Genomic DNA, 27,286 nt, shown 5'->3' on the forward strand with positions numbered 1-27,286 from the left:
GCTCTCCAGTGTATCATTCAAAAGATATACTAAATCTGTATAGCTAAATCCACCATATTTATTATAATCATTCAATTCAGACAGACACAGTGTGTCTAAAGGTGAGGACGTGATATATATTTATTAATAATTGCGTACATTGCATCCATATATTAATTAATTGTTTCCCAAAGTACGTAGAAATATAATTAGTTCTGATTATTATCATAAAATTTGAAATTTTAACATCTATTACCTCTATATATATATATACACCCCCACACAATATACTGTCCTAACACGAATTAATTAATTATAATCTGAATCATGGCTTCTAAGAGTGCCTTCACTTTACTTTTGCTTCTTTCTTGTGCATCTTGCATCCTCCAAATTAGAGGAAAAGACCCGTCCCAGCATGGAGATAATGAATATAAGTGGCAGGTATATCGTATGCACTATTTTTTATCTTTTAATCAATGACATTTATCTTCCTCATGGTCCAACGTAACTATAATTATATCTTTTTATTTTTATGTGTATTTATGCTTCCATTTTCGATAAGCGGGATAAGATGAAGAAGGTTAAATTAAAATAAAAAGATAAGTTGTTTGAGGTTATGGATATGGATATCTCTCTCTGTCCACGCACAAAAAACTAGACATTTCTTCTTCATTTAATAAGAACTAAGAGCATAAAAGAACAATATTAAAAAATTAGTAGTATCACTGAATGTTTGTAAATTTGTAATTTCATCAAAATTTTGAGCAACAATGAATTAAGAGTATGAGAGAACAAATTGAAAATGATACAAGTTTTTATGTGTGAATATTGAAAGTGATACAAATTAAACATAGTTGTTTTATTTTGACATTTGTGTTTCTAACTTTTAAGGTGCTAAACTTTTTAAAATAAAGATATTTGAGGCTTTAACAAATTATTTTTCAGCATGATATGTGGTTGAAGAAATAATCTCAATACATATATTAAATTTAGAATCTTCAACGTCTCATACGAAGTACAATGTAATAGCCAACGGTGCTAAATACGATCTTGCCTTTAAAACTATTTTGGCCTACATATATATTCTTCAGGAATTTTTAATTTGTAGGCCTACACATATATTTTTTCTTTAAATTATAATTTGAAAAAATTGACTTGAAGAGATTTTATTTTTATTCTTCAGGGAGGTTTTCTACCAGGCCAGCGATCCAGTAATTCTTCAGGAAATTCATCAGTACTAAACATTGGAACACCATCCCAAACGAATTCCCATGTATATACACTTTTCCCTTTTTAACAAATTATCACTAGTTAGTCGTATTTTGTTGTTTATTATGCATTTATTTTAACATTTGTACATATTTGTTCCTGTAGTTTGCAAGTTACTCACTGACTGAGACTGATTCAGCATTGCACGGTGTGAGAGCAAAAGTAACTTTATGGAAAATTGCAGATGTACAACCTATGTCAAGCAGTTCGGCTTATATAGCAGCTCACCACTTTGGGGGAAATGGGGGAGAAATGATCATCGCAGGAGTTCATGTGTGGCAAATTTGCGTTTATTTTTTATTTTTTTTCAAATATTGAACTATTATTTTAGAACAACAATTGATCAAAATGTGATTCATACTTCATCTAAACATTAATCAAAACAAACCAATAAAAAGAAGAAGAATGCCAAGTTGCTAAAGAACTAGGTTCCGGTAATTCTTTAAATTTAGCAATGATATTGTTTAACTCAGAATTAACAGTAGCTAGGTTCTAAAATTATTATTGAATGGCAGGTGGATCCAGGTCTATACAAAAACAACGATCTTCGTTTCTTCACATATTGGGTAAGACCACAACTGCTAAGCAAGAGCTATGAGCCAATTTTCATCCCATATTACTTGTTGTATTTGTAGTTTCACTAATGAGTAATGAGTAACAGTAAATTTAATGAAACTTGGGTCATGTCTGGGTATGATTTTAAAATTTAAACAGAGGATACAAACTAATCATGTAATTGATTGCTGCAGAATTCGGGCATGAAGGGTTGCTTCAATGTGAACTGCCCCGGGTTTGTAGTAGCAGATGGCGCGAACCTTTATCCAGGGCAAGCATTGACTCCGCTATCGACTTATGGCGGGCCTGAGAGATACATTACAATTAGGATTAAAAAGGTCTTTCTGATGATATGCCAGCAAAAACTTAGATAAATACATGTTTGCTTGAATAAAATTAGGTACTTGTTGTTAGGTCTCTTGTACCAGAAAACCAGCCTGCTTTGGCAAATTAACTAACACCTAGAGTGCAGCACAAAAAGAATTCTGTACCCCTACCGGTACAAGAAAAAAATGGCAGCAATTCAGCAAAGAACAGATATTTAATGCAAGCAGTACAAATGTTAAAGTTATCCCATTTCAAGGTTATGCAGTTATTTTACAACATAAATTAAAGGAAACTCTACTACCTTTGACTGTTTCATTATTCTTGAAAATTTTAGGATGAAGATACCGGTGATTGGTCATTATACAGAGAAGATCAAGGAGGCCCCATCGGTGGGATGACATTGTTAGGATGGTGGCCGAAGACTCTCTTCACCGGTTTATCTTCCCATGCAACTATAGTTGAATGGACCGGAACTGTCGTCCACCCTGAAACAGAGAGAAGTCCTTCGATGGGCAGCGGGCACTTCTCAAGCGAGCTTAACAGCAAAGCTGCATCGTTCAAACAAATTTTTGCATTCGATATACATGGAGGAGTAATTGATCCGGAGCCTGATGCGGTAACTCCTTTCATGGACAGAGAAGATTGTTATACTGTGTCTTCTTTGTATCACTCTGAACATTCAGACGGTAGTCATTTTTTTTATGGCGGACCTGGCGGCTGCTCTGAGAAAAAGTGAAGATACTTTTGTTATCCAGAAGCTGTTCTTTAAAATCTAATAATATCGCTTGGTCTTAATTTAGTACATGTCAAGTCAGTTTTTATATATATTTTTTATTTAAATTAAAATGGAATTTTCCTTGATTTTTATTAAAATTCTCTTTCAAGTAAAAAGAAGGAAGTATAGTATGTTTTAAATAGTCATAACAAGATACTTGAGTTGATAATTGGGTAAATCTGTTCCAATGCCAAAAACCGTGTAGGATGTGTTAAAATTATACACTTTTTTTTTTATTATTAAAAACCGTGTAGGATGTGTGTTTTTATACACGGTTTTACTTTAAAAACCATGTATGATAACTTTTGGCAAAAAAATAAAAAATGGATGTACATGGTTTCCAATAAAAAACCCGTGTAGGATTAGTGTTTTTGTACACGGTTCAAAAGCAGTGTAAAATTTAGCGAAAAATTGTGCACGACTCACGTAGACAGTTCAAAAATCATGTAAAAGTGCGTTTTTTTACCATGGTTAGTGGCGTTTTCTGTACTAGTGACGATTTGGATTTTTCGTTTAAGAACTATTCGATATGATTTGGAGGTTGTTAGACTTTCGTTGATATCCTAACTAAAACATGGAGTAATTGTAATTGTTGTTTAATTAGAACTATCTGATGTAATTGTAATTGTTGATTAAGAACTATTCGACATGATGTGTATAATCTTGCCCTTGGGCGTGTTAAGTTGAAACATGGAGTAAATTACGCACATAGTCCCCAAGGTATATCATTCAAATTTCATTTTTTTCAAGTACTAAAAGATTCCTGTGCGTCCATCCAAAAATTTTAGGGAAAATTAGTTCTATGCCACTTTAAAATGGTGAACTTAGAAAAATGCCACCTTAAAATTTATCTTTTGCTAAATGCCACTCCAAATCACATTTATTAAGAAAATTGCCACAAATACCATATTATTATACATTTGTAATTAAAAATAAACATAATATGTTGAGTATTTTCGTATATTCCAAAAATACCCTCAGTCCCTAACCCTTTCCTTTCCTTTCCTTAATGGGTCCGATAAAAAATTCATCTCCTCTCTTCGTCTCTTCGTCTCCCAGTCATCTCCCAGTCACAGTGGTGAGCCCTCCCAGTCGAAGCCACCTAAACATTTTTTTTTAAAGAAAACAATGTCTATTGCTTTGTATTACATTTCCTACTTGCGGTGAAAATTAAAAGTGAAATTTAAAAATTGCGATAAAGTTAAAAACATAAAAGACTTGTAACTTCTAACCCTTCATTTAAATTCCTATTTAAAAGCCTGCGAGTCCCGCCCCTTTTCTATTTTGCAAATACTAACTCTCCTTCATTTAGGGGTCCAACTGTAACTCTCTTTCAAGCTTCTGACAACTAGCTTCCTCCTTACCAGTATATGCAAAAATGGTTGAAAAACATTGGTACGATGATGATTTTCTGCTCGTCTCCCTTCACTCTTATCCTAATAACCAAAAAACTACTCTAAAATAAAGCCCAATCTCAGAATGAAAATGGAATGCAGCTATCAGAAGTTTTGTTGGAGAGGAGACAGATGGAGAAAGAAAATTTGAAGATCAAGGCTATTTTGGTCAATTCACTTATACTGTAAATTGTTTATTTAAAATTATACATTAATATGGTATTTGTGGCAATTTTCTTAATAAATGTAATTTGGAGTGACATTTAGCACTACAACAGAAATACCCTTCTGCGACCGGCCCAATGGGTCGCAGATGGGTGAAACGCCGGTCGCAGAAGGTCAGAACCGGTCCCAGAAGACCAAAATAGATCGCAGAAGATCCGGTCGCAGTTGCTCCGTCACTGATGAGTGCCCTGCTGACGTCACCGGTCTCTGAAGGGTATGGCGCAGGTCGCAGATGACCCCTTCAGTGACCAACTAAATCGGTCACTGATGCAACATGTTGACGTGGCTAGAGGCGTATCAGGGACCGATTGGGTGGTCACAGAAGGGTCCCAAATCGGTCGCAGAAGGTTATTATTTTTTTTTTGGTATTTTTTATTGTTTTTCTTTTTCCCAATTGGTACAAAATGTACCAAACAAATATAATATCAAACCAATCAATTACTATTAAAACAAGCAGATTCAAACCAATCAATTACTATTAAAACAAGCATATTCAATTTTAATTGACTACATATGTTGAACTTCCAAATTTATTATTCAAATATCTATGCATCAAATAACCTTACATAACTTAAACATATGTTGAACGTCTGATGCATCAAATAAGAAGCATACTAGCATTTACCAAAAATTCTACTTGCAGACTTGAATTGGTCTTGTCAAAAGAAAGAAACATACAGTATAACAATGATAACTTAAAATGCTACCAAAGAACCGTAATTAAATCCTTACTGCACCAAGCTCAACTAATCCAGACTTGATTTTGTCCAAACTAAATGTTAGCTTGAAACAACTGATTTGAAAACAAAAGAAATAAAGAAACTACAACCCAATTTGCATCCCAACAAAATGTTATCATGTGCATCAAGACTACATACTTCATTAATGCAACATGAAGTAAAACATCTTCATCACAGGGTATAAGTGGGCTGCAAATGAAGAATTAAAGCTTCAAAGATCACTTCACACAATTATTAAATTATATAAAACTTTGTCGAACTGCTCAGTACTGTAAATGAAGTTGTTACCTTGTTGTGCTCTTGTAAATGAAGTACTCTTCTACAGCCCCGTGTAAAACTGGAGTAGATGCCACAAATATCCCCCACCAAAGAAGAATCTGTATCACAGATTAATTAGTGAAAGTAAGCCAACTATGTATGAGATAATAATATCTAGATGCAATCAATTTTATATGTTATACTTTTCTTTTAAATTAAACTAAAACTTTCTGGTGATTGCAAGTTTATGACTGATACTGTATGCTTTTTGAGACATTGGCAGACGACACCTGACCTTAAGATTGATTTGATAGAGGAGATAAACTCTTTTATACATTAATAATTAGCCTGCTTCTTTTATAAATTATGAAACTCTTGTTAAATAGCAGTATAGCACTTACTTGAGATGTCTATGAGGTGGATAATTAACCAGTTCAGAGGAATAACTAAAATGATATAATTAATAAATGCATTATACTGTTTAACAGATGGAACTGAATTAAGCTGCGACAAGGACAGTATATTGTGTACCAGTTCATTCTTACACGAGTAATACCTTCAAATGGCCTACAATTCACAAAACGAAATCAAAGGTGATCCAATTATATTACTTTTGTGGATTGATGAGTTGGCTGCGTGGAGAGAAATCAAAGGTGATCCAATTTGTAATTAGATCACAGTACGCAATGGATAGAAAAATTACCTTCTGACAAGAAATGGATAAATATAATCAACTGGATAAAAATTACCTAATGTCATAAACCTATAACACTCTTATAAATGAGCTGATCTGTTGCTGTCTGTTCCTCTCAAGATTGATAAAATACAAAGGGAAAAACCCGCACCCAATCAAATGCACCAAGACCAAAGGGAAAAACAGCAAAGGTGCCTTGCACCATGACAATCAATTAGTTCGCTGTGTGCCTAAGGTAAAAAGTATATTATGCAATTTAGCCCATTAATATAGAGAAGCTTTATATGCACATGGCAAGGTGCCAAAACATATATACATTTACTGATATAGTGACACAGATAAAAATGAAATAGGTGCAGAGTAATACCTCCTATAGGATCACTTATTGCAAAAGTTGATAAGGAGCTTCATCTCTTGCATATGACAGTTTTGAAATCAGGATTGCAAATTGCTTCTTGACCTGAAACAAAATCAAGACTCAAAAAATGAAGAATCATATTAAATACTGTTAAAAAACACTGATTTTAGGCACTGGTACCAGACTAAATCATTATCAATTCGGTACTAGACCGGTACTGGTACATCAAGGCAAAGATATGACCTTAGGCTTAGGGAATAATAAATAAAATAACATATATAATATAATGAAAAGCATGAAAAATGACATACGCATATGTCATCAGGATTTATATTTATGCAAGCAAAACAACATAATTTCGCTTTCAATGCAAAATGGGATTAAAACAAAATACAAATCATAACTACAAAATTTTGAACCAGTTTCAATGATTTCATAACAACATAATTTCACTTTCAATGATTTGGACAAATTTTGAAATCACAGATATGGAACCTACAAAATTGTCTTCCAATCAACTAAATTTTATTTTACCTGAAATTTCCAATCAAATAAATACCAGCTGCTTGCGCTCAGATTTTGCAACATCCAGTAGGCTCCTGGAAATCTTTGAAATTCCCAAGTTCTGAAATAAACAAAGTTTGAGGACCTTGCTGCATAAAGTAATACTTAAAAATATAAAGGGTATGCATGCAAAGTTCTCAATCTCATGCTTATTCATATAGTGCTATGTTACTGTGTGCTTCTGAAATTTCTTCAACTTAATTATAAAATGGTGACTTTTATTTGATGATATATCAATGGAAATTCGATGAAAAATGGTGACTTTTATTTCCATGGAAATGTTAGCATATATAGATAATTATCAGATATGTCATCAAAAGAAAAAAGTAACTACTAACTAAAATTTAATTACCATTCAACCAAAAAGTTCTATACATGAAGGATCCATAAATTGAAATCTAGTAGGACAATTTTTTCAAATAGAACCAGAGATGAACTTAAAAACTATAATCACAATACTAAAGGCTCCTTATGTTAATTTTTGAGTTTCGACACAATTAATTTTGGTTAAACAAGATTTGGTAGGCTGAATATATAGTGATAGGTAATTTCACATAAAATAAATGTGAAATATAAACTATCAAATAAATTATAGGAGAAAATAACAAATGTACTGAATTAATAGATCAGTCCCAGCATGTACGTAAAACTCAAGATACATCAAATCCATACTAAAGTGATATGTATACCTGACTGCATGCTTAATAGTAAATTCCATGTTAATTTCATCATATCTATATATACTGCTACAGACATATATTACTGCGCAAACCAACATATATGGACATAGAGCAACCTCTGCAACAGTGCACATGATGCAAGTTATTTGAAGGAAATTTGTCAAGTTTTTGTAAAAGAATGTCCTTACTGTTTCTAAACTATCTCATCCTATCATGCAAATTCATACATATTCTCAGGTGTGTTCTTTTTATCAACCAACCCCGCAATTTGACCAAAATCACAACTTAATTCTGAAAAAACAAAAATAGGACATTAATTTGTATAAATAGAGAAAACATGATTTAAATGATTCATGAAATTGATGAACTTCATGTACCATCTGATACTGGTACAAACAGGGGTAAATGCAATGCATGGTAAATCAATTTAAGAGGAGTTAATTAGCACCGAGAGTCAGAAGACGGAGACGGAGGTGGAGGCCTTCTCGATCGCTGAAGGAACGTGAGCAGGAGAGACGATCGCTGAAGGAAGTGGAGGCGAGCAGGGGAGGAAGGCCTTCTCGATCGCCGATCGTCGCCAGCAGGAGAGACCCGATCGCGCGCGGCGTGCGTCAATTTCACGGCGGCGATTTCCCTTTTTTTTTTTTTTTTTTTTTGCTAAACAAAACGCGCCAAATGAAATACTTCACGGGTTTTTGCAGTGTAATGTTTCAAGACCTTCTGGGACCGGGCCAAATTGGTCCCAGAAAGCTTTGGGCGCCGGTCCCAGAAGGCCATGGGTCAATCCGTCTCCGCTGCATAGATTTTTCTTTTTTTTTTAATTTTTCGTGGGATCTTCTGTGACCAGCGATCAGACCCGTCCCAAAATCCGGTCCCAGATAACTAATTTTGCTGTAGTGTAGCAAAAGGAAAATTTTGAAGTATCATTTTTCTAAATTCACCATTTTGGAGTGGCATGGAACTAATTTTCCCTAAATTTTAATTTGTCTTCAAATGGTCAAAGCGCTGGCATGAATTCAAAAATTAGATGAATGTTCAATGTTAAGATCTAAATACTGTTGTTTTAATTAATTTAGGATCACATGGACTTCAATATAACATTTATTTGATTCATACGTGATAATATTGTGGATAATAATATTACTATGTTATTTGTATTGCTTTACGGCTGTATAAATTGTATTTGCAATGCCAAACGAGATGGATGAAAATGTTAATTTCTTAATGGATATTAAGGCTTGGACGAATTTAGTACAAATTTAACATTTTGAAGGACTTATTAAATACTCTTGAAAACTTGAGGACCAAAAGAAAAAAAAATAGTATATATTAAGTATACAGTGTCTGTAATTTGTTTCAAAAGATATCTAGATTAACAATATGACGTTGGATTTTGATATTATGCTGTCCAGTGTATCCTTTAAAAGATATACTAAATCTGTAAAGCTAAATCCATATTTATTATAATCATTCAATTCAGACACATATATAGTGTGTCTAAGGTGAGGTGATATATATATTTATTAATAAATGCGTACATTGCTTAATTAATAATTTGTTTCCCAAAGTACGTAGAAATTAATATAATTAGTTCTGATTATTATCGTCAAATTTGGAATTTTAACATCAATTACCTCTATATATAACCCCATACAATACACTGTCCTAACATGAATTAATTAATTATAATCTGAATCATGGCTTCTAACAGTGCCTTCATTTTACTCTTGCTTCTTTCTTTTGCATCTTCCATCCTCCAAATTAGAGGAAAACACCCGTCCCAGCATGGAGAAAATGAATATAAGTGGCAGGTATATCGTATGCATTCTTTTTAATCTTTTAATCGATATATATCACTAATTATCTTCTGCATTGTCCAAGTATCTTTTTATTTTTTTTATGTGTATTTATGCTTCCATTTTCGATAAGCGGGATAAAATGAAGGCAACTATCATGATAAAGGTTATGGATATCTCTTTCTCTGTCCACACACAAAAAACTAGACATTTCTTCTTCATTTGAGTAAGAAGAGCATGAAAGAACAATATTAAAAAATTAGTAGTATCACTGAATTTTTGTAAATTTGTAATGTCATAAAAATTAAGAGCAACAATGAATTAAGGGTATGAGAGAACAAAGTGAAAATGATACAAGGTTTTGTGTGAATAGTGAAAGTGATAGAAATTAAACGTAGTTATTTTATTTTGACATTTGTGTTTCTAAATTTCAAGGTACTAAACTTTTAAAAATAAATATGTTTGAAGCTTTAAAAAAATATTTTTCAGTATGATATGTGGGTGAAGATTCTCAAATAATCTCAATACATATATTAAATTTAGAACCTTCAACGTCCCATACGAAGGACAATGTCATAGCCAACGCAGTGCTACATATATATACTTCAGGAATTTTTTAGTTTGTAGGCCTACATGTATATTTTTCCTTTAATTTGTAATGCAAAAAAATTGACTTAAAGAGATTTTTTTATTTTTCAGGGAGGTTTTCTACCAGGCCAGCGATCGAGTTTTTCTTCAGGAAATTCATCTCAAACGTATTCCCATGTATATACAATTCTCCCTTTTTAACAAATTATCACTAGTTAATTATATTTTGTTGTTTATTTATGCATTTATTTTAAAATCTTTTCATATTTGTTCCTGTAGTACGCACGTTACTCATTCAGTGGGACTGATTCAAAATTGCACGGGGTGAGAGCAAAAGTAACTTTATGGAAAATTGAAGATGTACAACCCATGTCAAGCAGTTCAGCTTATATAGCAGCTCACAACTTTGGGGAAAATGGGGGAGAAACGATCATCGCAGGAGTTCATGTGTGGCAAATTTGCCTTTTTTTTTTGTCAAACATTGAATTATTTTTTGAGAACAACAGTTGATTGAAATGTGATTCATACTTTCTTCTAAATATTAGTCTAAACAAAACAATTAAAAAGAAGATAAATGTCAAGTTGCTAAAGAACTAGGTTCCAGTAATTCCTTAACTCAGAATTAACAGTAGGTTCTAAAGTTATTATTGAATGGCAGGTGGATCCAGATCTATACAAAAACTACGATCTTCGTTTCTTCACATATTGGGTAAGAGCACAACTGCTAAGCAAGAGCTATGAGCCCCTTTTCATCCCATATTACTTGTTGTGTTTGTAGATTCACTAATGAGTAACAGTAAATTATCCCGATAGCCTCTATCAAGATTTCAAAAAAGAGTAACAGTAAATTTAATGGAACTTGGGTCGTGTCTGGGTATGATTTTAAAATTTAAACAGAGGATACAAATTAATCGTGTAATTTATTTTTGCAGAATTCTGGCATGAAGGGTTGCTTCAATGTTAACTGCCCCGGGTTTGTAGTAGCAGATGGCGCGAACCTTTATCCAGGGCAAGCATTGACTCCGCTATCAACTTATGGCGGGCCTGAGAGATACATTACAATTAGGATTAAAAAGGTCTCTTTCTGATGATATTCCAACAAAAACTTAGATAAATACATGTTTGCTTGAATACAATTATGTACTTATTGTTAGGTCTCTCGTACCAGAAAACCAGCTTGCTTTGGCAAATTAACTAACACCTAGAGTGCAGCACAAAAAATATTCTGTACCACTCCGGTGTAAAAACAAAATGGCTGCAATTCAGCAAAGAACAGATATTTAACGCAAGCAGTCCAAAAGCAAAAGTTATCTCATGTCAAGGTTATGCATTCAGTTTACAGCATAAATTTTGAAAATCTAATAGACCGAATTGACTGTTTCATTATTCTTGAAAATTTTAGGATGAAGATACCGGTGATTGGTCATTATACAGAGAAGATCAAGGAGGCCCCATTGGTGGAATGACATTGTTAGGATGGTGGCCAAAGACTCTCTTCACCAGTTTATCTTCCCATGCAACTATAGTTGAATGGACCGGAACAGTCTTCCACCCTGAAAAGGAGATAAGCCCTTCCATGGGCAGCGGGCACTTCTCCAGCGAGCTTAACAGCAAAGCTGCATCGTTCAAACAAATTTTTGCATTCAATATACACGGAGGAGTATTTTTTGAGCCTAATGAGGTAACTCCTTTCATGGACAGAGATGATTGTTATACTTTGTCTTCTCTGTATTACTCTGAACATTCTGACGGTAGTCATTTCTTTTATGGCGGACCTGGCGGCTGCTCTGAGAAACAGTGAGGAACCTTTTGTTGTCCAGAAGCTAATTAAGCTGCTCTTTAATAATTTATAACACTGCTTGGTCTAAAATTTAGTACGTACATGTCAAGCCATTTTTCTATTATATGCTATTCTATTTAAATTTAATGGAATTTTTCCATGATTTTTCTTAAAATTATCATTCAAGTAAAAAAGGAAACATGTAAAATATCTTTTAAATAGACATAATAGGACACACTTGAGTTGATGGTGGGTAAAGCTGTTCCAAACTTCCAATGCATAATACGAGAACACAATTTCGTGGTCTAATCAGAATTTATTTGTGTATTTAACCAAACGATCGCACACCAGTCTTTCAGATCAAAACAAACCAATATATATCAGTGGATTTCACACCAATCACGAAATAAAACTTTAAGATCTGTAATCTAAAGTCTAAACCCGCTCAATATATACCCCCATTGTAAATCACAAATAAATCAATTTCTCATGAACAAATCAATTGCCGTGCAATAAAATCGTTTTTCATCATATAAATCACTAACAATTTAACAAAAAAAAAATCAATTTATAGTAAATTCAATTTATAGAGAAATCCAATTAATTTGAATGTGATTCACAAAAGAGTCCTAGAAACAACAGTTGCAATTAGGGGTGTAAACGGAGTGAATTCGGAGCGGATAATGCTAATATTAAATCTATATTTACATTTCAATGAGCGGATATGAATACAAATACGGATAGCAAACGGATGTCAAAATGTAAAATCAAATCCATCTTAAACAGATACGGATACAGAGCAGATAATTCACGAATACATATTCGAAAGCAGATACATAACGAATAATTGTCGGATAATTGATTTATACTAAGTATAAGATACAAATAAAAATAATATAAAAGACAAAAGTCGTCATATTAGAAAATGATAGAAAGGAAATATAGGAGAGGGTTAAGGGATTTATCACACTGTAGCAACTAATAAGGTCAAAATGTTGATAAAACTAAAAAAGACAAATTGATAAACAAAAACAAGTCTTGAATGGAGAACAATAAAGAAATAAGAAATGGAGGTAAAAAAAAAATAGAGCTATTATAGCACCAACAAGTAGTCCAAAAAGAGTACGTCGTTGTCGCAGCGGAAAAGAAAAGAAGTAAATAAATTGGAACTGGATCGGACATGAAACATATTATCATTTATCCCATAATTAAAATTGAAATGAATATGAAATATTCATGTAGCGCCTTTCATCCGGAGCATTAAAGTTAGAGCAGATTGGAAGCGAATACAAATTTTGGATCCGGATATATGCAGATATCCTCTCCATTTATATCTGCACAAATTTTTTTGTATCCGGTATAATTTCACTATATGCAATTAACATCTGCATCTGGAATTATCCGTATCATTATCTCTGGATATAAAGCAAATATTAATCAAATTATCCGGATCCGTATCCTAGTTGCAACGCAAAATTCACTTCATGACTCTGGTTTGATCGAACTCCGAAATGATCACCTACACTAAATTTGAATTCTTTAAGGTTAATGAATTTAATCATGACAGAAACACCTTACAAGTAAATCTCTTCATCCTGCAGCTAGGTTTTACAGGAGGGCCACCAGCAATCAAATCAACATCCAGTCGCGGTATCGTTAAAGTAGGTTACTGGAAGTCTGGAGTAAAGGGCCCAAGGTTATACACCGTCGCATGGAGTAAAAGCAAGATTTAGTATATGGGATATAACAGATGTGAAACCTCTTTCAAAGTAGCGGGCTTTACATAGCAGCAATTAATCAATCACCACGGCTAGAAATGATCGCAACTGGAGTTCACGTATGTCATTGCATTTTGCTCTTCATTATTCTTTCTTTCATATTACCCGAAAGTTTTTGTGCTTACCATTTTCTAAAAAACAATAAACAGAATTGACATGAGTATGGCAAAAATAAAATTTTATCAAAAATCATGTCAGTTTTATTTTTAATGAGGGCGCCAATTTAATCTACTTTTGAAGATGGTAAGAAAAAAAAATGAAGAGAAAAATCCAATGACATACATGAACTCCAGCTGCGATCATTTCTAGCTCTGGTCATTGGTTAATTGCTGCTATGTAAAACCCGCTACTTGAAAGAGGTTTCACATCTGTTATATGCCATATAATATAGATTGATTTCAATAGTTTGAATTCATCGTTTGAAATCAATTCGATAAATTTTTGGAGTACGTTGTGCTCACCAAATTAACTTTTCTGGTGAGTACAACACACTGCTAGCTTTGCTCGATTGTGTTACAGACCTGATTCAACCTCTATAGGCAAGCTTATTCTGAGGGAAGGCGTTGACAACATTCACTAAACTTATTGGGATGTGGAATGTCGCAAAATTACAGTCTTACAGGATAAATTAATTAAACAAGAAACTAGGACCAGCTCAATAACAAGCATTTAAAAGAATGTCTACATTACAAATAATTACAGATTAATTTGTTGTTTTCTTCTGTTGTTTTAATTATTTTATTGCTTTTTTCTTTTTCTTTTTATATTTTTTTATTTAATTTCATATTTTTATTTATGCTCAAATGTTTTGAGCATAATTGTTTTTCTTATTTTGGTTATACTTCTATTGTAACTACAAAATAATTAATGAAAAAAAGGGCTAGATCCTGTTTTCTTTGTCAAAAAGAAACTAGGAAACTACTACATAATTTCAAAATAACACCGATTTTTTTTTATATTTTAAACCGGTTTATTAACCGGTGTTGATCATGCCGATGCTGATTCTATGATTGATTAGCACCAGTTTAAAAACCGGTGCTAAATGTAATATACAACACCGGTTTTTTTTTAAATCGGTGCTAAAAGTAATAAACAACACTAGTTTTTAAGAAATAAAAGGTGCTATTTGTTATATTTTGCAACGGTTTTAATAAAAAATCAATGTTGTATATCAATCGTTTTGGAATAATTTTATTTGTTTCACACCGGTTTTTTGGAGTTAAATTTATTTTTTTCATTTTTTTGGAATTCGGTTTATATTAGGCTAGCCATTGCTAGCCATAAATTAAATATTCACATCCACAAAATATAGAATGGACAAAACATAATTATACAAATGAAACAACACATAATTTATAAGTATATCTAAATCATGAATGTATATATATAATAGACATATATATATGAGGAGGGATCGGATGACACTCTTTTTTGGTGACATTGAATAACATCGTGCATTTCCAAAGTTTTTAAAGTCCAAACAGTCGATCCAAACCGTTAAACTTGATGAATATGTTAAAATGTGCTTGCAGATCAAATTTTACATTTTTCTAAATTTTTTTACTATTTATTAAGTATTTAACAAAATTGCTTATTCAGACCATTGAATTTTTATACCCATCTTAATAAATAGTAAAAAAGTTCAGAAAAATGTAAAATTTGATCTACAAGCACATTTTAACATATCCATCAAGTTGAACGGTTTGGATCGACTGCTTGGACTTTGAAAATGCACGGTGTCATCCGATGTCACCAAAAAAGGGTGTCATCCGGTCCCTCCTCTATATATATAGGGTCTGGCTAATTTGCTGCCGGCAGCATTTTAGCCGGAGGTGCTGCTACCCCTTTTTTATTTTCTGATGTTAAAATAACAAATCCAAACCGTTAGATGTTTAATCTATATTATAATCTACTTGGAGACCAAATTTTATATTTTTTGGAATTTTTTTTACTATTTATGGTTTGAAAACTGCTGATTTCAGTAAATCTCTGCAGCATTGAAATCAGCAGTTTTCAAACCAGCTTAATAAATAGTAAAAAATTCCAAAAAATGTAAAATTTGGTCTCCAAGTATATTATAATATAGATTAAACATCTAACGGTTTGAATTTGTTGTTTGAACATCACAAATTACGATATTGCTCCGGCAGCACCTCCGCTGAAATGCTGCCGGCAGCAATTTAGCCGTGCCCTATATATATATATATATAAAGATAGAAAGTGTTCAAATGCCTTTATTTTTTGTATCTCCATCACATCTCAACTTTTTAATTTTCTAATAACAAATTTTTTATATGCACATAAAAAATTATGACTTATCGATTTTGTACGAAGTAGTGCTTATGCGTATCTCTATCGAATAAAATAACAAATTATAACCCATATGTTATGCTAATTAAGTAAACAAATTCTTACTCACATTCATCTAATTAGAATCTAATTATTAGATCATGATTATATCCTTAAATCCTAGCTGTTCAGATTGGAGAAAAAATCAATGTCAGAAGCAGATCGAATATGACATGGTTACCCAATTGAAATAGAAAAGCCAAAGGTCATAAAAAAATGATATTTGTTAATTGTAAGAAGATATACTAATTAATAGCTGTTCAGAATTGAGAAATTAAGATCAACATCCACAATCCAAAAAGCGAATACAATAAGTTTTATATATTATTATATGAGTGAGTCTATGGTACTATGCATATCACGGGTTGTTACCGTGTTACGGCTCTATATTCGAGTTTTCAAATCCTAACGGTCGATCCGAACCATTCATCTTGTTATCCATATTAATATGTGTTTGGAGACCAAATTTTATATTTTTTTGAAAAAAATTTACTATTTTTTTAGATATTTAGAAAATCACTTGATCTGAAAATTCTGGACCATCCAAAAACAGTGATTTTCAATAAATCTAAAAAAATAGTAAAATTTTTTCAAAAAATATAAAATTTGGTCTCCAAACACATATTAATATGGAGAACAAGATGAACGGTTCGGATTGACCGTTAGGATTTGAAAACTCGAATATAGAGCCGTAGCACGGTAACAAATCGTAATATGCATAGTACCATAGACTCACTCTTATTGAGTATATATATAGCTCCGCAATAAAATTTGTTTGTTGATTTTAAGGACATCCTTAATTATCTTGCATTCCTTTCCTGAGGATTTATTATCGATCATTAATGAGCAGTTAATGAATAAATTAATTAATTAATCAATGTTTGGTATCTGTATATATCTTCCTTCTCAGCGAGTAAAAGTATCTTTCCATGGCTTCAAAGTGCAGCTTGTTAGTTTTGGCCATTGTGGTTTTTCATGTTTCCAGCAGCATTTTGGAAATAGAAGGACGAGACCTATATATTAAAGCCTTCACATGACGAATATATTTGAGGTAATTGTATATACATTTTTTTTTCTATTAAAGCCGTTTTTGTATATATATATATTTTTTTTTAGTGTTTGCATTACTAATTTATTTCTTCATGACTCTTCCTCTATTTGTCAGCATTATGAGGCTTAAACTTTTAAATTAAGGAACAAAAAAAATCCAAAATATCATAACAAAATAGTCTTCGCGACCTCACGCTGCGGTGTCAATAATCCTTCCATCTGCTTTCTAATTAATTGCATAGCTGTTTATTACTAAAGATGAATTATATTGTTTGTGATATTTAATAGTACCAAGGTCCAAGGGAAACTATGAAATAAGCCGAATTGTTGATGCAGCTAAGAGGTTTATTTATCAAAGGTTCCCAATCAAGCATGTCTGCTGTAAAAACTACTCGCTCTCAGATAAAAGCAGCATCTGATGGCTACACTCATGTACATTTCTCATCCCTGACTATATATATAATTCATGTAATTTTGTTGTGCCAGCAGGAGAGATGATGATTCAGGTCTAAAGTTGTATGTATTATTTAGGTGGCAGGTTACCAGAGTAAAGGAGCACACGGTAATACATGGTGGCATGGTTTGAACTTTGAAAGCAAAAATAAATGTATGGAAAATACAAGATATACAACCTCGGTCAGAAAGTTCAGCTTATATAGCAGCTATCAACAATTTAAATGGGCAAGAAATTGTTGTGGCTGGAGTTCATGTATGTCATCCATCTCGCTTCTGTCCTCCATTATTTAGTTCATCATCTCTAAACTTTAAGATCATTTTGTGTCCTTACCTTTGATTAATTCTAACAAGTTGTGTATTATTTTTTTCTACATGTATTTAGGTATACCCTCTGATGTATAACAACAGCGATTTGCGTTTCTTCACATATTGGAGGGTACGCTCTTTTCTTTACTGAATACGCAATTGTGCTGTATTGACCAATGGGATGTCTGTCTATGGTTAATTATATACTAAAATATAAAGTAAAAAGCTTTTGAAAAAGTGATGCCAGTAGAATGTAATAAATATACGTATATATGTATGACCTTAAACAAGAAAGTTTCCAACCGTCAATACCTTGTTATTTGTTCAGACAACTCAAGGGCCTTACATAAGCTAGATCTAATGAATTAGATCTAAATTTTAATTGTTTACTTAATTGTGTTCAAATATTTGAATTATCGTACACTAATTTGTTGCAGACTACCAGAGATGACATAAAGGGGTGCTACAATGATGACTGTCCGGGATTCGTAATTGCAAATAGCTCCAACCTTTTACCTGGGCAAGCATTGTCTCCACTCTCGAATTATGACGGAGAGATGAGATACATAACAATTAGGATTAAAAAGGTTTGTTTGTTTCATTTATTAATATTTAAGCTACAGAAAATATAGAAATGAATCGACCAGCCAGGACTTGAATCACTTGATCATTTTTCCATATATAGAAATCTTCACTTATTCTGTCTTAAGTCTTAACCAATGCAATAATGTAGGACCAAAAAACTGGAGACTGGTCCTTATACAGAGAAGATCTAGGTGGGGCTATTGGCGGCATGACATTACTAGGATGGTGGCCGCAGAGTCTTTTCAAGAGTTTATCCGACCGGGCAAACATAATTCACTGGTCAGGAGACGTCAACTACCAGTACAATGAGACGGGTCCTTCGATGGGCAGTGGCCACTTCGCCAGTGTGCGTGATGGAAAGGCGGCTTCTTTTGAAGAGTGTTTTGGCTTCGATTACGACGGTAATCTTTACAGGAAGGACTACAACCCTTTTCCTTTAGTAGACAGACCAGAATGCTATAATATATCTCCAATTGGTCCAACAGACCTGCAGGATATCCGGACTTCTTCTATGGTGGACCCGTGGGTTGCTCCAAGTAAAGATAAAGGCAATGTATATGTCAGTACTGCAAATCGAGCTCTGGAGCTCAAATTAAATATATCATGTCGTTTACTTTATTTGGTCATAAAATGTTAGACGATGTCATGATTATCTGATGAAAATGTTATGAAAGCAATGTGTTTCTTTACAAAATTGAATGCACCTATATTTCCTTTCATGCCTCATTGTTAGGGCTGAAAACGAATCTGCTAAACTCCGTCCGAATCCGCTCTGATTTCGGATATAAGGAGTGTATAAATTTCTGGATTCAAAACAAAAAAAAAAAAATGTTGCTCCGGTCCGGTTTTGAAATTAGTCCCATAATGAATATTAAAGTATAAGTGAAGCCTTTATATAATGAAACCTCCTCTTGAGTTCAAAATCCACGCCTCTTCATAAGGCAAGCGGATTCGGCAAAATGAAAAGGCGCCTTTGACAAGGCAAGTGAATTTGAGTAGAGCTTATGAAACCCACTCCGGATAGCTCCGTATCTGTATCTGTTTAGTTTAGTTTAAGGCAGATATGATTTTAAATTTTGACATCCGTTTAATATGAGTATTTGTATTGAAATTTGCTATTAGCATTATCCGCTCCTAATTCGCTCCAAGATACGCATGCAAACAATTAAGTAGGGAATAATTATCCTAATACGAAAAACGTGCGTGCATCTGTAAGGAATCGTCAGACAAGAACATCCTTATCAATTGCTTTTCTTTCCTGGTGTCTACTTTAATTTCCGTGCACATAGATTTTAATATGAATCGGACGGTCTTGGAGCTCATTGGATCCAAAAGTAGGACTGATTAGAGGTGCTACTTTTACCCGATTACCCAGATCTGATCTGGAACCGAACCGGATCCAATCTAAAACCGACTAGGATCAGATTAATTTTGATAGGGTATGATTTAAAAAATATAACCAGCTAAATTATAGATACGATTACAAAATTAATTATTTAATATACAATCCGGATTTGACCCGGAACTGATACTGTAATGGATAGAATATGAGTTTGATTTCATTATCCGACACATAACCAAATCCGACCCGATACCCGTATAAATATCCGATAAAATGATAAAACCATTTCTTTATAATTATTTAATATAAAACATATATTAATAACTTTGAAAAGACAATTATGTATAGTATTTTTAATTTCTTAAATAAAATTTATTGCTCTTTTCATTAAAATTCAACGTCACTTTCACCTTTTGCCTATAAATTTTCGAGCCTAATGAATTCCTTTCTTGATCTCTTTGTCTACCATATAATCTGCCTTTCTGCACGGATCATTGAAATGTTTTGCTCTCTTTGTTTGATTGAAACAAATTGGTATTAATATTCTATTAATTCATGGATTTTGAAACCATAAAATTTTATGAAATCACTATCTCCAATATTTTACTTTCTAAAATTATCTCACCTTCAAAATAATATTTTGAAGCAGATTTTTATTTATTTTATAATAATATACTATGTAAGATTTTTAAGAAATTATAATTATATTTAAATGCTTGTGAGTTGCAACATATATCCGCTTTGGATCCGGACCCGCCCCGGATCCGATACTCTACAAACAAGTTATGAGTATCTATTTACCTAGAACCGAAAGACTGGTCCCGAAATATCTACGGGTAGATAGGTATCTGGATCTGGACCCGATCCAATTTGAAACTAATAAGTATATGAATCAGAATTTGGACTCGAACACTTTTAGAGTAAATATAATAGTATCAGGATCCTAGTAATTTATTATCTGTATGAATCGGAATTTGGACCCTAAACCCAATAGCACCTCTAAGTCTTATATTCATCGGACCTACTGCATTCTCTTTTTTTTTTCCTAGTAATTTATTATCTGTGAGCAGTTAATTAATGAGAATATTAATAGTAGATTCAGTGATTGTTTTATATACCCATGGTAACAATTAAGTGGATTCATTGATTGTTTAACATCTGTAAGGACTCATTAGAAAAAGATATCCTTATCTTGCCTTTTCTTTTCCTGGTGATTTATTATCTGGGAGCAGTTAATTAATGAATTAATCTACTAATTGATGTCTCATACTTGTATATATATGCGCCGCACGGATATATCTTCCTTCTCAGCGAATACAACATTTTTTTTTCAATGGCTTCAAAGAACAGCTTGATAGTTCTAGCCATTGTGCTTTTTCATGTATGCAGCAATTTGGCAATAGAAGGACGAGACCTATCAAAGCATTCACATGATGAATACAAGGTAAATCGTATATACATTTTCGTTCTTCCAATGCAATTGTATAAGCTTGTTTGTATACTTTTCTTTAGTGTTGGCTTTACTTATTTGATTCTTCCCAAACTCTTCATCCACATAGACTTTTATAATGTCTGCATTCCTCGGTGTTCGATCGGCACTATATATGCCGAAATTTGTATTAATAGAAAATAAAATAAATAAATATTGATATTAGAGAACGGTTTTGATTTTTTTCAAGATATAGAAAAAACGTGATAGACTATCACGGTCAGAATTAGCGCTAATTAATTTCCTCGTCCGCAAAAGAAAATTCAGGCCGTGATACTCTATCACGGCTAGAGATTTGCAAAAAAAAAATCACGGCCAGAGATTTTGAAAAGAAAAATCGTGAAAATTCGTTAAGTGACCAAAAGAGGCGTAGAAATATGGCAATATCATGAAAAAACGTGGCTGATGTTTACTGCCACAGAGGATCTAGACTCAATAATTAAGCAATGGCATAGAAATATGGGATTACAGTCTCACGGTCACGGAGGCCACGTGTCTATGTCAGGCGGGGCTCGAATTTTTTCAAACCTCTCACGGGCCGTGATGGAGTATTACGGCTTGGGTTTTTTTCGGTTTTTTTTTTTGCGCAGTTCAGTTAGTTAATAAGAGAATTAATTAGCGTTAATTTTGACTATAATAGTTTATAATGACTCAAAATCATTCTCTAATATCAATATTTATTTAATTTATTTTCTATTAATAAAAATTTCGACTATATATCATCAGTAAGTGGGTATTGAAGCTTAAACATTTAAATAAAGGAACAAAGAAAAAGAACCTAAATAGCACAATAAAATAGGAGTAGAACTATGGTGTTCTTATAAGCTCACCAAACTTCTTGGTGAGCACTCTAAAATTTATCAAATTAGCTTAAAACAACAAATTCATATTATTGAAACTAATCTACTTCACGAGTAATGTTTTTATATGCAAAGTTTATAAATTTTCCAATGAGTCTAATATAAAGTCAAACAGTCAAAATAAGAAGATTTATATGTTAATTAATTCAAGATTTATAAATTTTGCATATAATTCCATCACTTGTGAAGCAAATTGGTTTATACAGCTTGAATTTGTTGTGTGAAGCCAATCCAATTTGGAGTTAAACTTACGGAGAGACTTGGGAAGCTTAACAACACCCTAGTTTTACTCATAAAATAGTCTTCACAACATCATGTTGTAGCATCAATAATCCTTCTATCTGTTTTCTAATTAATTGCATAGTTGCTTACAGATGAATTATTCGTTTGTGCGATTTACATGTAACAAGGAAAAAATGAAATAAGCGGAATGGTTGATCTTTTGCAGCTAGGAGGTGATTTATTTACTGGATCAGGTCCCCAATCAAACATGTCAATTGGAAGAACTACTCGCTCTCTGATGAAAGAAGAATCGGATGGCTACACCCATGTATACTTCTCATCGTTGATTATTCATGCAATTTTTTTGCGACAGCAGGAGAGGATGATTCGGGTCTAAAGTTGTATGTATTATTTTGTAGTTGGCAGGTTACATGAGTCAAGGAGTACACCATAGCACATGGTGGCACGGGGTGAGAGCACGAATAAATATATGGAATATACCAGATGTACAACCTCTGTCAGAAAGTTCGGCCTACATAGCAGCTATTAACAATTTACAGGGGCAAGAAATTGTTCTGGCCGGAGTTCATGTATGTCATACATTTTGCTTTTGTCCTCCATTAGATTAACACAAACATATTACCTCCAATAGTTATCCACTTCATGTCTAAGCTTTAAGATCATTCTGTGTTCTTGCCTTTGTTTAGTTCTAACAAGTTATATATTATTTTTCTGAACAAATTTTTAGGTATACCCTCTGATGTATAACAACAGCGATTTGCGTTTCTTCACGTATTGGAGGGTAAGCTATCTTCTTTACTAAACCAGTATAATGTAACAAATATTTATGTATATGTGCTTAAACAACAAGGTTGTCTACCCAAAATGCATTATTATTAGTTCAGAGTTCAGACAGCTCAAGGACCTTAGGCTAAATCCAATTAGACCTTATTTTTAATTCCTTAATTAAATATAAAACAAAATATTTAAATTATTATGCACAAATTTGTTGCAGACTACCAGGGACGACATAAAGGGGTGCTACAATGATGACTGTCCAGGATTCGTAATAGCAAATAGCTCCAATCTTTTACCTGGACAAGCATTGTCTCCACTCTCGAAATATGACGGGGAGATGAGATACATAACAATTAGGATAAAAAAGGTTTGTTTGTTTCATTTTTAAATATTTAAGCTACAGAAAATGTAGAAATGTATCGACCAGCCAGGACTTGCTCATTATTTTGATATATAGTAAATAGAAATCCTCACTTGTCTTTACCAATTCGAAAATGTAGGACCAAAAAACCGGAGACTGGTCATTATACAGAGAAGATCTAGGGGGGCCTATTGGTGAGATGACATTACTAGGATGGTGGCCGCAGAGTCTCTTCAGGAGTTTATCCGACCGAGCAAACATAATTCAATGGTCCGGAGAGGTCTACTACCAGAACAACGAGACGAGTCCTTCAATGGGCAGTGGGCACTTCCCCAGTGAGGGTGAGGGAAAAGCGGCTTACTTCTATGATTGTTTTGGCTTCGATTATGATGGTACTATATACAAGGACGATTACAACCCTATTCAATTTACAGATAGACCAGAATGCTATAGTACTTCTCGTTGGTGGACTGATTCTGGCAAACCTGGATATCAACACTTCTATTATGGGGGACCCAGTGGTTGCTCCAAGTAAAAATAACAGCAATGTATATGCCTGTACTGCAAATGGAGCTCTAGATTTCAAATTAAATATACCATGCATGTGGTTAACTTCATTTGGTTATAAATATTAGAGGATATCATGATTATCTGATGAAGATGTAATAAAACAATATGTTTTTTTTCACAAATTAATTGAATGCATCTATATTTCCCTTCATAAGTATATAATTTTGTCACACCTTTTTTCAAACATAAGATGGATGAAAGCATTAAATTTTACTAGAGCTCTCAGTTTTATATGGATTCTGTTGTTTTGAGGAGTTGGCATGGCCAGTGTCTCAACATTAGAGTTTTCAAACGAACAAGGTTCTTTTAAAAAAAAATAAAAAAAAATAATTGTAGGACCCTGGCTTTTATTTTAATCCCTACCATTAGAGTGCTGAAATTATATTTTGTACATGTATCGATGTATCGATCTCTCTAGACAACGAGATGTCTTTGACCAACTCCGATTAACACTGTCTCAAAAGAACTTTAATTATTTTAATCACTCTTTGAGTAACAGTAACACACCTTTTAATAATTATTAAACGTGAGTTGAAAGTTGAAATTACTTTATTAAACTGAAGCTAGGTTAGTTATCTCTCTCTCAGACGAGTCATCAGTTTCATTACTAGTTGCGCTTGACCTGTTTTCAAAAATATATTTAGTATTTTACTACTTGACTTGTTGTTAAATTAATTCGAAAAAAAATCACCGCTTAAATTTTTACTGACTTTTGAGATCAGAAGGCCATCTTTGATGTACAAATATTGGCATTTTTTTCATTTTATTTTTACAACTTTCAAAAATCCAAAAAATGAAATAAATTCGGAAAATAATATTTTGTATTCTACAAGAGTTCTTGATATAATTTTTTTAAAAAAACTGGAATCGACTGTTCAAATAGTACATTAGTCTGACTAGCACCCTGGGTTTCTATAATGAAATCGGTGAGACATTGATCTCACTTTATAAATAAAAAATAAAAAAAACATTAGTTCGACTAGTAAAAATTGTGACATTTAGTCAAATTCAAAATTTTTTAAAGTGATTGTGTGACTAAGCATAACTAAAATATGAAATCAGAGAAGTGATGGACAAATTAAAATTGACCAATAATATTGCAGCAGTTAGGTAGCTCACTGTAGTGCCATTCAACTTTCAAATATCTAAAATTTAGTAAGCTCTGGACAATAATAAAGACGGTACTGGAAGTCTGGAACCGTACTGGTCCTGATTGTGCAAAAATTGTGTACTCATATATGTTAAAATTGCTTGCTCCGATAGCTCCTAAAAAGAAGAATTTCTGGGCTGTTTGCTGAGCAAATAAAGAGCTGAGTATGAGTGTTAGAGGTGAAGACATAGTTGAGCAAATAAAGAGCTGAGCTGAGTATGAGTGTTATGAGTGTTAGAACCTTGATGAAAAGAGAAGTGAGAAAATCCGCCTCCAAGAATTGGCGAGGGTTTCATAGGCCTTTTTGTGAAAATGTGAAAGTGTTAAGGGGTAAGTGGTAATAACATGGGCCCAGCCTTCTCAAATGTTGAGAGTCATGGATCCGGTCCGTATGAGTGCACTACTAATTAATATTTCAGACCGAATGCATGTTAGAGGACAAGGCCTTGATAGCCAACTACATTACAAGGACCACCTTGTAATGGTTTTGGGAAGGTCAAAAGATAATTAGCAGATAAAAAAACTAGAGTGTGTTTCGCGGCCTGTAAATGTCTCCATATATCCCTCTCAAAAAAGAATTTTTAATTACAAGTTGAAAAAAAAGGTGTATTTTTGCTTACCTCAATTTTTAATTACTCGGACACTCCACATTAGGTCCGTACCCGATATAGCACCGATACGTATCCGATATGCCAACTGACGTATTCACTTACGTGACCATATCCTTAATCCTTGGATAAGGTCTCTGATATGAATTGACTCGCAACGATACAGCTCTGACACATCAGGATATGCGGGATACACTGCACTAGCAATGCTTCTACGTACAGAATCAGACCGTAGACCATGCATACACCAATAAGACAGTGATCACAATACACCGCGCATACACCAATGTTGAGGCAAAATATTTATCCCAAGAATCGAACCTGAATTTTGCACCAAGCTTCTTTACCACTACACTACTCCACAATTGTTGTTAGAAGCTAGTAGCATTTATATTTAATATATACTTGGACTATTTAATCTATCTTACAAAATTTTTATATTTAATTTATATAATAAAAGTGTTGAATTAATAATATAAATAAATATAATATATAAAATAAGCGTACCATATCTTTAATTTTTTAAATTGTCGTGTCGCTGTATTCATATCGTATCCGATACGATATTCGTACCCGTATCCATGCAACATAGGTTCAAGGTATTGTAATTTATAATATGAAGGATTAATTATTTTCTGCATCACTACAATAATGTAATATTATTAGTTTTCACCGCATCGCATGAGCATCAGACTAGTATCTATTAAAATCTTCATAAAGTAAATAGAGGGTGGATCGTGTATTGTTATTTTTTATTATAAAACTTTTAGAATATTTATTTTAATCTAGATATAATATGTATAAAAAATCGTATTAATTGAACTTATACTCCAGCTTATTCCACTTGTAATATATATTACTTCTTGTTATAAAATAAATATGAACAAGCATAAAGAAGAATAAGCAAGATAGAAAGGGAAAATATGGCAATCTCTTTATTCATACATTTCTCATATGTGTGTACAATACAAGATTACAAAGCCTCTATTTATAGGCTACAAATTGTAAATGAAAGCCATACAAATAATAAATGGAGAAATGAATTCCAATAGTAGTGGGCATCAATATGCATGGAGTAGTGGGGAAATAAATTGAGGATTATGAGAGTTACAAAATGAATGACATCCACACATTTAATATATATTCATAACACTCCCCATTGGATGTCAATTATATAAGAATATGCTTCATTAAAACCTTACTAGGAAAAACCCTATAGGATAAAAACCTAGTGAAGGAAAAATAGTACAATATTCTTCTAAATACGCAACTACAACCTTACCAGGAAAACCCAGTGGAAAAAACCACGGTTAAGAAAAATATAGTGCATATTAACTCCCCTTCATGACAGCATCAATCAAGATCTTTAAGTCGGCGAAC

General features: G+C 33.0%; 2 protein-coding genes and 1 long non-coding RNA gene across 3 annotated transcripts; 2 read left to right on the forward strand and 1 right to left on the reverse strand.

Annotated features, from left to right (window-relative positions):
* The first annotated feature begins 306 nt into the window (after nucleotides 1-306).
* On the forward strand, nucleotides 307-2,866 carry LOC144558534 (protein neprosin-like). Its single transcript, XM_078307376.1, has 6 exons — nucleotides 307-420; nucleotides 1,163-1,252; nucleotides 1,354-1,521; nucleotides 1,764-1,814; nucleotides 1,998-2,141; nucleotides 2,465-2,866. Exons 1-6 carry the CDS (start codon nucleotides 307-309, stop codon nucleotides 2,864-2,866), a joined length of 969 nt encoding a protein of 322 aa, XP_078163502.1.
* Nucleotides 2,867-5,139: 2,273 nt separating this feature from the next.
* LOC144558608 (uncharacterized) lies at nucleotides 5,140-8,498 on the reverse strand. Its single transcript, XR_013512948.1, has 5 exons — nucleotides 8,267-8,498; nucleotides 7,109-7,199; nucleotides 6,584-6,676; nucleotides 5,553-5,641; nucleotides 5,140-5,453 (listed from the first exon to the last, which is right to left on the reverse strand). It is a non-coding gene; the product is annotated as an uncharacterized LOC144558608 (long non-coding RNA).
* A 1,017-nt stretch (nucleotides 8,499-9,515) lies between these two features.
* On the forward strand, nucleotides 9,516-24,113 carry LOC144558535 (uncharacterized). Its single transcript, XM_078307377.1, has 15 exons — nucleotides 9,516-9,629; nucleotides 10,314-10,379; nucleotides 10,482-10,538; nucleotides 10,861-10,911; nucleotides 11,135-11,278; nucleotides 11,605-11,999; nucleotides 13,550-13,678; nucleotides 13,756-13,819; nucleotides 17,496-17,591; nucleotides 17,998-18,051; nucleotides 18,359-18,508; nucleotides 18,655-19,065; nucleotides 23,168-23,221; nucleotides 23,435-23,584; nucleotides 23,718-24,113. Exons 1-15 carry the CDS (start codon nucleotides 9,516-9,518, stop codon nucleotides 24,111-24,113), a joined length of 2,331 nt encoding a protein of 776 aa, XP_078163503.1.
* Nucleotides 24,114-27,286: the final 3,173 nt, after the last annotated feature.

The sequence above is a fragment of the Carex rostrata genome, chromosome 8 (assembly GCF_964058835.1).
Source record: "Carex rostrata chromosome 8, lpCarRost1.2, whole genome shotgun sequence".
NCBI classification, from domain to species: Eukaryota; Viridiplantae; Streptophyta; class Magnoliopsida; order Poales; family Cyperaceae; genus Carex; species Carex rostrata.

Excerpts from the sequence above, each read along its gene's own strand:
- LOC144558535 (XM_078307377.1), top strand. The coding sequence starts at position 9,516 with ATGGCTTCTAACAGTGCCTTCATTTTACTCTTGCTTCTTTCTTTTGCA. Across the intron at positions 12,000-13,549 it reads GGCGGCTGCTCTGAGAAACA|AAACACCTTACAAGTAAATC; the intron begins GTGAGGAACCTT and ends TAATCATGACAG. Across the intron at positions 13,820-17,495 it reads TGATCGCAACTGGAGTTCAC|CTAAGAGGTTTATTTATCAA; the intron begins GTATGTCATTGC and ends TTGTTGATGCAG.
- LOC144558534 (XM_078307376.1), top strand. The coding sequence starts at position 307 with ATGGCTTCTAAGAGTGCCTTCACTTTACTTTTGCTTCTTTCTTGTGCA. Across the intron at positions 421-1,162 it reads ATAATGAATATAAGTGGCAG|GGAGGTTTTCTACCAGGCCA; the intron begins GTATATCGTATG and ends TTTATTCTTCAG. Across the intron at positions 1,253-1,353 it reads CATCCCAAACGAATTCCCAT|TTTGCAAGTTACTCACTGAC; the intron begins GTATATACACTT and ends TTGTTCCTGTAG.